This window comes from Rhineura floridana, chromosome 15 (genome assembly GCF_030035675.1).
Source record: "Rhineura floridana isolate rRhiFlo1 chromosome 15, rRhiFlo1.hap2, whole genome shotgun sequence".
Lineage (NCBI taxonomy): Eukaryota > Metazoa > Chordata > Lepidosauria > Squamata > Rhineuridae > Rhineura > Rhineura floridana.
Genome location: NC_084494.1, coordinates 15,719,078 through 15,733,107, shown reverse-complemented (window position 1 = coordinate 15,733,107; position 14,030 = coordinate 15,719,078). Strand labels below are relative to the sequence as shown.

At 46.4% G+C, this 14,030-nt stretch overlaps 1 protein-coding gene across 3 annotated transcripts in view; it reads left to right on the top strand.

Moving 5' to 3' along the window:
- The window catches only part of CRYBG2 (crystallin beta-gamma domain containing 2), a 67,932-nt gene that overhangs the window by 18,786 nt on the left and 35,116 nt on the right, over nucleotides 1–14,030 (top strand). For all 3 annotated transcript variants that reach the window (XM_061597284.1, XM_061597285.1, XM_061597286.1), the window contains exons 2-4: nucleotides 5,159–8,978; nucleotides 12,126–12,173; nucleotides 12,293–12,411. In XM_061597284.1, coding sequence (XP_061453268.1) covers nucleotides 5,159–8,978; nucleotides 12,126–12,173; nucleotides 12,293–12,411 — 3,987 coding nt within the window. The remainder of the gene's footprint in view (nucleotides 1–5,158; nucleotides 8,979–12,125; nucleotides 12,174–12,292; nucleotides 12,412–14,030) is intronic.

Genomic DNA, 14,030 nt, shown 5'->3' with positions numbered 1-14,030 from the left:
ACAAATTTATTAAATAATTAAATTAAACTGCTACGGCAGCTAGTTTTGACTTGTACACTGCTTAGAGGTTTATTTAAATAAGTGGTATATAAATGGTCTAAATAAATAAATAAATAAACATTTGCTTTAGTCTTAATTGTGTGTTGCAGTCATATGTGCTTTTCAGCAGTCTCCACACAGAAGCCATCCCATTTGATTTAGTCCAAAGTGGTTAATTCTGGGGTGAATGTTTTATAGCAGGGGTGGGGACTGAATGTGGCTCTCCAGGCCTCTCTGTATGGCCCTTGGGATTCTCTAGGCCACACCCCCTCCCCGGTTGCACCCCTCTCGAGTATTGTTACATGGCTAGAATGTGATCTTGAGTTTTGATAATGTCTCTTGCTTGCCTGGATGGAGGATAAAAAGGTTTTTTCCTTTTTTATCCAGGCTTTTGGCCCTTAATGTGAAGGGTTTCAGGTATTTGTGGCCTCCTTTTTGTATCAATATGTTTTTAGGTTTTTATTGATTGTGTTTGTTTTAACTGATTTTAATGTAAGTCACTTTGGGTCACTTCTGTGAAGAAAAGTGACTAACAAATATAATAAATAACAACCACAGCAACTCCCATCAGCCTCAGCCAGCACGGACTGGTAAAATTTGTGATCCAAAACATATGGAGTGCACAAATGGAAATGGACTGCCTTCAAGTCGATTCTGACTTATGGCGACCCTATGAATAGGGTTTTCAGGGTAAGCGGTATTCAGAGGGGGTTGACCATTGTCTTCCTCTGAGGCTGAGAAGCAGTGACTGGCCCAAGGTCACCCCGTGAGCTTCATGGCTGTGTGGGGATTCGAACCCTGGTCTCCCAGGTCCTAGTCCAACACTCTAACCACTGCACAAGGTTGGCAAAATCTGTTCAGACTCTGGTCTTAATGGCCTTATGCCCCCCGCCCCTCCTGTAGGGTAATGTGTTCAGGGGCCTTCCTGATCATTCTGCTAATAGGGGGCTTGGGTGCCTGCCCCAAAGCCCTGAGCTGATGGCACCATTGCACCTTTCCACTTGTGAGGGGGAAAAACACGGCTAAAATGAGCAATGGGCTAAAAATCTGATGACATAGGCCTCACACCATGTCTTGGTTTTGTTCGTTAAATCTGATCTATATCACAGAAGAGCAGAGGAAGTTTTCTTCCTGTTTCCATGGAGGGTGTTTGGAATGCTGTTGTCAGCCTGGCAGGATTAAAACACAAACCTGACTCATCCTGGAGAGTAATGCTGTTTCAGAATAAGTAGGTCAGGACACATCAAATTTCACAAGCCCTGTCTGCATCTCTGCTCTATAAATGAAGGGCTGTGTTGACATAGCTCAGATAGCATCTACAAGCATTGGTCAGCAATTCAGGTTGGGACTACAGCGACTGGTTTGTCCCTTAGGTGTGCCACCTTTGTTTTTCTTCTGGCAGGGATCCCGGACCTTCAGCAGCTGCGAGATAGGCAGAAATCAAACAGGTATATTTCCTTCCAGGCAAAAAGGTGGTTGTCTTATCATCACATAATTTTAAAAAGAGAGGAGAGGGAGTAAGAGAAAAGGAGAGGTGGTTCATCTCTGCCCTACCAAACGTGCAAGGTTTTATCCTAACTGCACATGAGACCTGGAGAACACCAGAGAGGAACATTGCCTGTGCTCTACTACCCTACTCTGGCCAAAAGAAGGAACTGCATTCAAAGACCAAACAACAGAGTCTGGTGGCATCTTAAAGATGGATTAATTTATTATGGCAAAAGTTTTAGTGAATTACAGGCCACTTCATCAGTTGCATGGAACACAGGTAGTTGCCTTATACTGAGTCGGGCCATTGGCCCATCAAGCTCAGTATTGGCTACACTGACTGGAAACAGCTCTCCAGGGTTTCAGACAGGAGACTCTCCCAGCCCTACCTGGACACACCGGGGATTGAACCATGGGCCTTCTGCATGCAAGGCAGATGCTCTACCACTGAGCTATGGCCATTCCCTGTGCCACCTTAAGTGTTAGCCTGAACTGCTGGTAAATACACAATTGGGGGAGGAGAATGAATTGTAAATAGTGGGACAATTTTTGAAAAAAACATACTACATTTGTTAATTTGCTTACCGCTGCCAGGATGTCTGTGTTATCAACAATAAATGTTTTTTAATGAATGATCACTGTTAATAATGTAATTATCATCTTCATCTGCACTTTTCTGCATTTAATTGTCTTCTGATCTGACAGTTTACAATTCCCCACCCCAAGCATGTGTCTCTATACCTCCAACTCAGGATGATACTTCGTGCATCTAATGAAGTGGACTGTAGTCCACAAAGCTTATGCCGTAATGAATACATTTGTCAGAAGGGCCACCTGGATTTTCTGGGCCCAGTATACATTAGGATTGGGTTCTCTGCTGCACTCGCAAAAGAACACACAAATATGCAAATTTATGTCTTCTGTTGCAGTGGAGGCAAAGGACCAAAAGTGAATTGGGCCACACACACACAAGTAATAAAATGTGTGACAGACAGAATGCCAACAGGTAAAGCTTTCCCCATAATTATATTTCTATACTAGAAAAGGCTTGACCTGTTTAATTTCTGCCTGCTACACAGCTATTGATGGCACAAGAGTACTGCTCTCCCCCTAAGCTAACCCTAAACCATGCAAATAATCAAGTTGAAAGTAAAAACAAGATGTTAGATTAGAAACAACAATAAAAAAATGGACAACTTGATATTTAAGCTCCGGACACTCTTGGATCAGACCAATTATCTGGATCCATTTCAGTCCGGTTTCAGGCCTGGTTTTGGCATGGAAACAGCCTTGGTTGCCCTGTATGATGACCACTGTCGGGACAGAGACAGGGAGAGTGTGACTCTGTTGATTCTCCTTGATCTCTCAGCAGCTTTCAATACCATCAACCATGGTGTCCTTCTGGGAAGACTGGCTGAGTTGGGAGTGGGAGGGACTGCATGGCGGTGGTTCTGCTCCTACTTGGTGGGTCGGCTCCAGAAGGTGGTGGTTGGGGAACATTGCTCGGCACCCTGGACTCTCCAGTATGGGGTTCTGCAGGGGTCAGTTCTGTCCCCCATGCTGCTCAACATCTACATGAAACCGTTGGGTGCGATCATCCGGAGCTTTGGAGTGCGTTGCCATCAGGATGCTGATGACACGGAGCTCTATTTCTCCTTTTCATCTTCTTCAGGTGAGGCTGTCAATGTGCTGAACTGGTGTCTGGCTGCGACAATGAACTGGATGAGGGCTAATAAACTGAGGCTCATTCCAGACAAGACTGAGATGCTGTTAGTGGATGGTTCTTCTGACTGGATGGTGGATGTCCAACCTGTCCTGGATGGGGTTGCACTCCCCTTGAAGGAGCAGGTTCATAGCTTGGGGGTTCTCCTAGAGCCATCTCTGTCACTTGAGGCTCAGGTAGCCTCGGTGGCATGGAGTGCCTTCTACCAACTTCGGTTGGTGGCCCAGCTATGCCCCTATCTGGACAGGGATAACCTGGCTTCAGTTGTCTATGCTCTGGTAACCTTCATGTTAGATTACTGCAATGTGCTCTACGTGGGGCTGCCTTTGAAGATGGTTCGGAAGCTGCAGCTTGTGCAAAATGCAGTGGCCAGATTGGTAACAGGGACCAGACGGTTTGAACATATAAAACCGATTCTGGCCCACTTGCATTGGCTGCCTGTATGTTTCCAAGCTCGATTCAAGGTGCTGTTTTTAACCTATAAAGCCTTATACACCTTGGGACCACAATACCTGATGGAACGCCTCTCCCGACACGAACCCACCTGTACACTATGTTCCACATCAAAGGCCCTCCTCCGGGTGCCTACTCTGAGGGACACTGGGAGGCTGGCAACAAGGGAGAGGGCCTTCTCAGTGGTGGCCCCCAAATTATGAAATGATCTTCCTGATGAGGTGTGCCTGGCACCAACACTGTTTTCTTTTCGGTGCCAGGTCAAGACTTTCCTCTTCTCCCAGGCATTTTAGCATGTGTTTTTAAATTGCTTTTGAAAAATGTGTTTTTAAATTTGTTCATTTGTTTTTAATGTTTTTAATTGCTGTAAACCGCCCAGAGAGCTTCAGCTATGGGGCAGTATACAAATGCAATAAATAAATAAATGAATAAATTTACTGATTTAAAAAATGAATATCTGTAACTGCGAGGTGATGAAAAACTACAAATTAAAACAAAAACAAAGCCAAGAAAACAAGCATCTTCCCATTCTCGACTGCTTTGATTGCTTGCTGCACTCCACCCTGCAAGGGTGGGGAAGCTTTTCCAGCCTGAGGGTTGCATTTCCTGCTGTGCAAACTTCTGGGCGCCACTTGGTGGTGGTGGGCGGGTCCAGAGACAAAAGTGAGTGGAGCAACAAATGTAAATTTTATCTCTGTGCTGTGTAGGCTACTTTCCACACACACCCTCACACATTTCTGAATTCTCCATCCAGACAAGCAAGAGGCATTATCAGAGTTCAAGGATGCATTCCAGCCAGGGGTACAAACCAGAGCCAGTAAGGAGTTCCCAGGACCAGCTAGAGAATGACATGATTCTGCATTTTTTTAAATAACGAGCGTAGATAATTGGGGCCCAAGCAAAAACACAGAGGTTTGTCCATCAAAATATTTCAAGTTTGTGTGTGTGTGGAGTATAACAGAATAGAAGTGGAGGGCTTTATATGTAGGTCCAGATAGGGAACCATTGTCAGCCTGAGGACTGCATTCCCTCTTGGCAACCTTCCAGGGACCACATGCTAGTGGAGGGCGGGGCCAGAGGTAAACATTGGTGGTGGACCAACAAATGTAAGCATTACCTTTGTACAATAAGCTGTTTTCTACATGCACTCATGCCCCCCTCTCTGCCTCTCATCCAGGAAAGCAAAAGGCATGATCAGAGTCCTAGGACACATTCCAGGCAGGCCAAAATACTCAAGGAAGGTGCAAAGCAGGGGTGGAGGCGTGGCCTGAGAAAAGGGTGGGTCGGTGGGGTGGGAGGGTTTATGACCTGGGAGAGCCCTGAAGGCCAGATCAGCTTGGAGGGCTGCATTTGACCCTGGGACTCACCGTTCTTTTAGATGATGCAAAGACTTCGGGGGATTCCTTTTCTCCTCTAAGCCTGACGGTTTACTTTGTCTCTCTGCCACTTCTCTAGCTTTTCTGAATCAAGTGGAATCTCTCTGGCAGCTGGCAGCAAGGAATCCCAACCTATAGGAGCCTTTGACATTGGAAGAGGCCTCTTTCATGCTCAGCACAGCATGGAGAAGGTCATCAGTAACTCACGCTCCTCTCAGAGCAGGTCAGAAGGATCCGCTGTGAGCACCTCGTTCAGATGGAAGAAATCGGCCCCTGATCTGCTGAAGGAAGAGCCCAAACCTCCCTTGGGCAAAGTTTTAGCTATGACACAGATGATAGAGAGAGGAGGTGCCAGAACCAGAACCAGAACCAGAGGCAACAGCCCTTCAAGAGTGTCCATGTTGCTTGAGGCCTGGGAGAAGGGCCTTGTGGGCACGGATGCCGCTGGCCCATCTTCCTCAGCAGACATCAGGCACTCCCATTCCTCTCTGCCCACCAGGCGCGTCCTTTCATCCAAAGACGCTCCCCGCCCTCTTTTCCCAGAAAATACTGGGCTTTCTCTTTCTCCAGCAAGTATCAGGCGATCCCTTTCCCCATCAGACAGGCAGCGGTCCGTTTTTCTGGCAGAGACCAGGCAATCCCATTCTCCAGCACATACCAAGCGGTCTCTTTCACCAGCAGAGACCAGGCACTGTTTCTCCCCAGCAGAGACCAGGCACTGTTTCTCCCCAGCAGAGACCAGGCGGTCCCGTTCTCCAGCAGAGACCAGGTGCTCCTTCTCCCCAGTAGAGACCAGGCGCTCCTTCTCCCCAGCGGAGACCAGGCGCTCCTTCTCCCCAGCAGAGGCCAGGCGGTCCCGTTCTCCAGCAGAGACCAGGTGCTCCTTCTCCCCAGCAGAGACCAGGCGGTCCCGTTCCCCAGCAGAGACCAGGCGCTCCTTCTCCCCAGCGGAGACCAGGCACTCCTTCTCCCCAGCAGAGACCAGGCGGTCCCGTTCTCTAGGAGAGACCAGGCGCTCCTTCTCCCCAGCAGAGACCAGGCGGTCCCGTTCTCCAGCAGATATCAAGCGGTCTCCTTCACCAGCAAGTACCTGGCACTCCTTCTCCACAGCAGAGATCAGGCACTCTTTCTCCCCAGTAGAGACCAGGCGGTGCCATTCTCTAGCAAAGAACTCTCCTCCAGCAGATTCCAGGCACTCCTTCTCTGCAGTAGAGATGAGGCGGCCCCATTCCCCGGCAAGTAACAAGCCCCCTTGCTTTCAGGCAGATCCCCAGTGTTCATCTTTTTCAACAGGCTCGCAGCACTCATCTTCTTCCATAGAGAGCTGCCTCTCATCTTTCTCAGCAGATGATCATGGTTCACCTTCCCCAGTAAATATACAACACTCATCTTCTTTACCAGTTGACAAATGCCCATATTCTGTGGCAGATATCAGGCGCTTATATTGCTCAGCAGACACCGGGTGCCCATCTTCCCCGACAAACACCAAGCATCCAATTTCTTCGGCAGAACCCAGGCGTCCATCTTCCCCAGCAGACACCAAACACCCATCATCCTCAGCAGAACCCAGGCACCCATTTCCTTTCCCTGAGAACAGGCTCTCCTCTTCCCCAGCAGACACCAGGCATTCCTCTCCCCCCACAGATTCTAGAAGCTTCTCTCCCACTTCAGATGAGAGGTGCTCCCATTCCCTCAGCCCACAGAAAGGCTTTACAGCTCACGGGCCTGTGTTCGCTCAGGTATATTCCCCAGTTTCAAAGTCAAAGAGCCTGGGAGGAACACAGATGCCAGATGCTGATAGCACCGCAGTAGCTGGATCCCAGGAAGAACATAGCTGCAGTGATGCCACTAACACTCCTCTGGCCACTGAACTTCAGACAGCAAGCCACATCTCAAGCCCAGATGGATCCCAGAAGGACAATCCCCCTCCTGTTCCCATCAGCACCAGGGCAATAGAATCCCAGAGAGAGAGCCACATGTCAAATGGTGCTGTCTCCGATACAGTTGCTGGATCCCTGAGGGAAAGTGATCAGCCTATTGCCATCATACTTCGATCCCAAACAGAAAACTACCAGTCGCAATCTGTCAGCCCCAGTTTGTTCTGTGGGTCCCCGGAAGGAAATTGCACTCCCAGTGCCACAAGTGTCAACCCTTCTAGTGAGCCCTGTGTGCTAAGTCCCTTCCCTCGTGCTGTTAGCTCCAGCACTGTAGCTAAATCTCAAACGGAGTGGTACGTCCCCAAGAGTGACAGCAGGGCTGTCTTTAAATCTGGAAGGCAAGTCATCATACCCCAAGCTGGAACCACCACCGTCTACAGAGCAGGGCAAGGAATTTCCATGTCCAGTTCTGAAGCAGAGGGCCCAAGCAATGCCCAGCAAGGGAGGTCCCTCGTATTGAACTCAGGCAGCAACCTGCCACCAGAAGAGAACTGTCAATCCCAGAGTGATCTCCCTGATGGCGAGTCCCCAAAAGGGAGCCCAGCGTCCTTGCCTGATGGTGCTTGCAACTGCTCCACAGCAGGATCAGAGCAGGAAAGCTGCATGACTCAATCCAGAAATGCCAGTGCGAGCGATGCCCAAAGGCAAAGGTGCAAGCGTTTGCCAAACCCTGCACTCACATCAAACGGAGATGCTACCACGCTGTGGGAGAGAGTCTCTCCTTTTAGCACATCCAAGAAAGGCTGTAACCCACACACCGTGCCTCTATTCCAGAGGCACAGCAACCTGTTCACAGCAAGCAGATCCGAAAGGAAACAAAGCATACCTGATCTAGGTGGCCCTATAGCAAATAGGTCAGAACAGGAGACTGCAGGGGAAACCAGAGTGTTTGGAACCTCCACTGGATCCACGGAAACTGCTCCAAGTGACCAGACAGCCACTGAGCTTAGTGAAAAACAGAGCAATCCAATAAAGGATGCCCCAGTATTGACACTGGAATCAACCATTCCCCTTACGGAGATGAACTCCTCCCCTGAACTTCTGAGCCAGAAAACAGGAAGCAGCAGCAGGATGGCAGAAGAGGAACCTGAGGAAGTTGTGGACATGGAGCTTTTCGTAGATACCCTCCGTAACATGGAGCCTCCTGAGCTCCGTAAGCCCTTGAAACTCCTCCCGAGGCCTCTGCTTCCGTCCACGTTCACAAAGCACACACCCCTCCCTCCTATTCATGAGGACCATATTTCTCCCAAGTCAAAGCTTCCTCTCCCGGCAGCTCAAGGTGAGCTGTTTGCTTTCACCGAAGAGGGGACTGCACAGGGAGCAAAAGACGCCCAGGAGGAGGACGCAGGGCTTGCAGAAGCAGAAGTGGAGGAGATAGAGAACCCGTATCCCAGCAAGGAAGAAAGGTTGCAGGAGAACAGCCAGACCAGAGAATCTTTCCCTTGGGAAAACAAGACGTTCAAGACCGAGGAAGAGATTGGATCTTTCCTGGGAAAGCTGCAGCAAGGCCCTGTGGTCCCCACAGCCCAAATCATTGCTCCTGAAGCTATTGCCAATTATAGCAACTTAATCAGAGCCAACATTCTCAAAGGGCTGTCTCTGCTGTCTGGCTTCTCAGAGAAGCAGGCTGTGGAAAATAAGCCTTATTCTCGTTTAGACAACAGCCTCCTCTACAGCAAGTTCATCTCCCCGGAGAAGTCTCAACTCAAAGCCTCAGAGAAAAGGAAAGAAGAGGGATGCTCACACACACTCCTGTTCTCAGCTGTCCAAAAAGTCAACAGGGAGTGCCAGACATCTCCAAATGGGCTTGAGATGAAGACGTTTGAGCATCTGAGTTCTGAGTTGCTGCGGTCTGGGCTCCACGCTGATCCTGTCTCCTGGGTGCCAGGTGCAAACAGTAACTCCAGCCGGGTTCCTCTTCTGTCCAGAGAAGCAGACTCTCTTCCTCAGTCAGAAACTCAGGTGAGTCAATCTGTGCTGTGCAGCAAGGTAAGCAACTGAAGCCGAGCAAAGGGTTCTTTCTGCCCTTCCTTTGCTGCAATAAGAACACCACAAGGAGACTTTGTTGTTCTGGGGTGTGGGCTCTTTAAAGCCTCTGTGTGTGTGTAGAAGGGAAAGGCTGGTCCTAGAATCTCCACCTTCAGCCTGTAGTGGAACTGGTGGTACAACATCAAGTTGCTGCTGAGAGGGTTGACAAAAGGATAGTGATTAAAGGGCCCAAACTACCAAGGTCTTTATTCAACTGCACAGTTTTCATTGAAGTCACTGGGCGTTTATGCCTGAATGGAGGGTGCAAGAGCTTAATCTTCATTATCTTGCCTAATAACTGCTACAGAGTCAGTGATACTCATTAAAGAAATTAAAGGGAAGCCAAAGGGTCCATTTACAACAGGGACAGGGACAAAGGCTGCAGAGCAGCTGACAGATCACAACATTCAAGCTTTAGGGACCTGGGACCCACCTTTAATTGCAACTTGCAGTGTGGGGGTTACAGTTAATCCATTGCCATATATGCCCAATATTTTTCCCCTCTCTTTTTCCTTTGTCTTTCTTTTTATAATTCATCATTTAAAATGCTTAATTTATTAATTTTTTTAAAAAAAATATTTAGATGCTTAATAAAGAAAGGCAGAACATGCTTACTTTACAACAAAGGGAAAGGATTGCTGATCATCACATGATGTCCATTTTTCCAAAAATGTTTAAACCATTTCCAATCCTCCTCAAACTTTGGTCGCTTCCAAAGGGATGGGTGAATCTGCCAATTTCTGTTTCTCACTTTCTCATTTTTCCTTAACTTCACTTCTCCACACTTCCACATCAGTTTGCTGACTTCTTTTTTTAAGTCCTTATGAAAATTCATTGGTATTTTAGTGGGAATTTCTCCTAATATACACATGTTTTTATGCAATTTTGCCTAATGTACACATTTTTGCAAAGCAATTTCCCCTAATATAATGCATGTTACATGCTATTTTCACTAATATATGCATTTGATGCATACTTTTCAGTAGTATATGCAGTTTTGTACACATTACTTGGCTGGAGAACTGCATTGCAACATTCTGAGAAGTGATGTACTGATCTTTGATTGAAATAAATTATTCATTCATTCTGAGAAGCGCCAATTTTAAAGGATGATTGTGTTTCAGCTTGTGTATTGTTTTGGAAAGTGCAAATAAGGTAGATTCGCCTTTAAATGTGAACGAAAGATTCACCCATCCCCAGTCTGACCCAAATAACTCATACACATAAATTGCTGTATGCCCTGTAGGTAAAAACAATTGCTATTTCCCCCCCCCCTCTGCAGCCACAAGAAGCAACTTCAGGGGAATTTTGATCCAGAAAATCACACAAGTGGATAGGATTAAATACCCCCATCAGTTTTCAAAACAATTGATAGACACCCACACAGGGCCGGTTCCAAGGGGTGGCCAGGTGGGGCACTGGCCCGAGGGCCCCCGAGGCTAGAGGAGACCCTGAGTGGCCCCTGAGGCTACAGGAGCCCCTGAGGGGGCCCTCTGCTCCCCTTCCGCGATTCACAGAGGGATCGCTGCCATGGATCGCAGGGCACGCATGCGTGCTGTGCACTCGCATCCCTGCCATGAACCAAGATGGCAGCAGAGGCTTCAGCTCCTTAGGGAAACCTCAGCCACCATCTTTCTTAAGGGCACCGCTGCGTGCGCAACCACAGAACAAGGTAAGTTAAGGAAGGGAATGGCGGAGTCCCGAAGCTCTCGCCGTGCATGAGTCGCAGAAGGGGAGCACTGGGGCCTGGGGCAGGCTTTTGCCCAAGGGCCCCGGCATGTCTGAGGCCAGCCCTGCACCCACAATTGCATTCCTGTGAAAAAATGTTGGGAGATTAAACACAGATTTTTGGATTGCTGCATAAGCTACACTCTTTCATGAATGTGACTCTGAGTGCTTCCAGGTGACCTGTTTATTGAGCATTCATCCCAATTGGTTTGCAGGGAGATTAGATAACACTGCTTTTTTAATGAGCATTCATTCTGGGTTTTTTGCAGGGAGGTTAGATGATGTTGTATCAAAGCAATTGTTATCCCATGCATTCCAGTGCATTTTTCCATCACTTTTCTGATTGCAAAGTCTGATCTTTGGGGGAAGCAGACTTGTTGCACAGAACCTCCTAATCAACTCTAATTGCATTACTTGAATTTCCCAGTATAGGATTGCATCCCACCTGAAAATAGTGATAGTCTGGAATCAACCAAAGACTCCTTATCTTGAGAGCCCCTACCCCTCCGCCCTTCTGCTGGGCAACACTGGAGCAGGTGGAGAGAGAAAGATGGAACTTGATAAAGCCAGTGGTGCTGTCAGGGTTGGACTTGGGCAGAAGTCCAGGGCCCCGCTCAGCAGAATGATCCGATTATATATCTGCCCCTGATCAGTCGATTTTTCGACAGCTAAAAGTTTAATCGATTAAACCAGGGATGGGGGACTTTCAGACCTCCAGATGTTGCTGAACGACAACTCCCATCATTCCTGGCCATTGGCCATGAGTGGTGGGGCTGACAGGAGTTGTAGTTCAGCAACATCTGGAGGGCCAAAGATTCTCTACACCTGGATTAATCATTACATCCGAAGTAAGTCTTGGTAATGCTTAGAATTTATATAGTATATTTCAAGTGTTCAAAGCACTTCACAGTAATCTCAGTAATCCTTACACTTATTATTATTATCATTAGTAGTAGTAGTAGTAGCAGCAGCAGCAGTAGTAGCAGTAGCAGCAGTAGTTAGTAGTAGTAGTAGTAGTAGCAGAATTAGAATTTATTACCTGCCCTTCACCCAAAGGTTCCAGGAAGGGTCACAACAACCTTAAATACATAATTACAAACAGTTAAAAACACCATCACAGAAAGTAGGGTGGGTCCATAAAATATGCATCTCAGGTGTCAAAGGCCAGGGTATTTCATGTGAGATAGGCAAATATTATTTATCCCAATTTTTAAGATGGAGTGAAGAGGTGACTTCCTTTTTCCCAATGCAAACAGAAGGCTCAACACAGAAGAGGAATGGGGGAACTAGATGTTTCTGAATTCCCCCCCCCATGTTTCCTCATGTAATTTTCCATTTATGTTTAAATTGCAGCAAGAGGAAAAGAAGCTTTCAGAGAAGGTCAATGTGCGACCCGGGAAGGTATGGATGGTGAAAAGTGAGGCTGGTTGCCAAATGTCTGGCAAACAATGTGGTTTTGGGGAGAAGGGAAGGGAAATTATTGCGTTGCTGGTAATCTCCCTTTCTGCCTCTCTCTCTAGATTGTTCTGTACTTTGAGTCAGGCTTTGGGGGCCAGAAGAGAGAAATCTGGGGTGATATCATTGATGCCACATCCTGGGAGCTCTCCCACACCATCTCCATCCGAGTGGTCCGTGGAGGGTAAGCAAGCCTTTGGTTGATCTGCTTTGGATTGAGCTACAAGGAAGGATCATGTCTGCGTTAGGGATGGAAAGATCTGTCAATTTTGGTTCTCTCAGTTTCTCATTTTTCCAATCTTAAATTCAGTTCTCCACATTTCTGCATCAATTTGCATTTTTTTAAAAAAATATCCTCATGAAAATTCTCCAGCATTTTAGTGCAAATTTCTCTTAATAAACACATTTTGGTATACAGTTTTGACTAAAGTACACATTTTTGCAAACAGTTTTCTCATCATATAATGCAATTTTGGAAGTTATTTTCACTCATATATTCATTTTTACTCACACTTTCTCCTAACATATGCATGTTTGTAAGTTGTTTGATTGGCAAACTGCATTGCAAAAGTCGAAAAAGGGTATATTTCAAAGGATGGCTGTGTTTCTGTTCACATTGCTTTGGAAAGTGTGAGTTTGATAGATTCCACTTGAAATGCAAACTGAGTCAACTTTCTTGCCCATCCACAGCGGGGATGGGAAACCTCTGTGGTCCTCCAGGTGCTATTGGACTCCAGCTCCCATCACCCCCAGCCTTTATGGCCAGTGATCAGGGCTGGCGTTGTAGTCCAACAATATCTGGAGGATCCATCATTTTCCACTGTCTGTTCCACTGTCAACAAGTTCTTACCATTAAGAAGTTCCTCCTAATGCTTAGTAGAAATCTGCTTCCCTGCAATTTCCACCCATCGGTTCTGTGCTGTTCTAATAATTGCAGGTGTTGGAGTCCCCATCTGCTCACAGTAGAAGGGCAAAGGACCCCCCAGTATCCTGACTGAAAGCACCCCTGCACTTAATTGTATGGAGAATATTTTGTTTGTTTATTTATTTATTGCATTTGTGTACCGCCCCATAGCCAAAGTTCTCTGGGCGGTTTACAACAATTAAAAACATTAAAAACAAATATACAAATTTAAAAACACATTTTTAAAAAGCAATTTAAAAACATTTATATGCAGGCCTCACATGTGGAATATTTAAGAAGAGCAATCTGACATAGCAAACATTTTATTCCCAAGCTCAGGAAATAGAATCAAATAAAACAGTGGCATTAATATATTCTCTTACAGGCATCAAATTTAAAAAAAAAAAAAATTATTTTAAAAATAAACAACCAATACAGGTCATAAGGAGGAAAGAGGGTCATACCTACAAAGTATGGCACAAATACAAGACAATACATCAAAAGTAGGAAGATAAAACAATCAAATTACATTGGATAAAATCACACCATAAATTAGCATGAGATGCTGGGGGCTTAATACCGTCAGAAGAGGGATTAATAAAGGAAATTAAAGGAAACCAGACTTTTGCAAAGGCATCAGGTTTGGCATCAGCACTGGTATAATGTCTTATACCTACCTGAGAAAGTTACCAAGAAGTTGTGAGTTCTTGTCAGATAATTTTTGTGTGTACCCTGATAGGGTATGAAGGAGGAATAAGCTAATTTTTCCACATCTTTTTTTTCCTCTGTGCAGAATGGTCTGTAAACGATGTACTTTTTTCAGTATGCAGAGTGGCCTATAAAATATGTATGCACTTTTGTGATAGGTTTGCATGTGATAATGCACTTGAATGCATGGT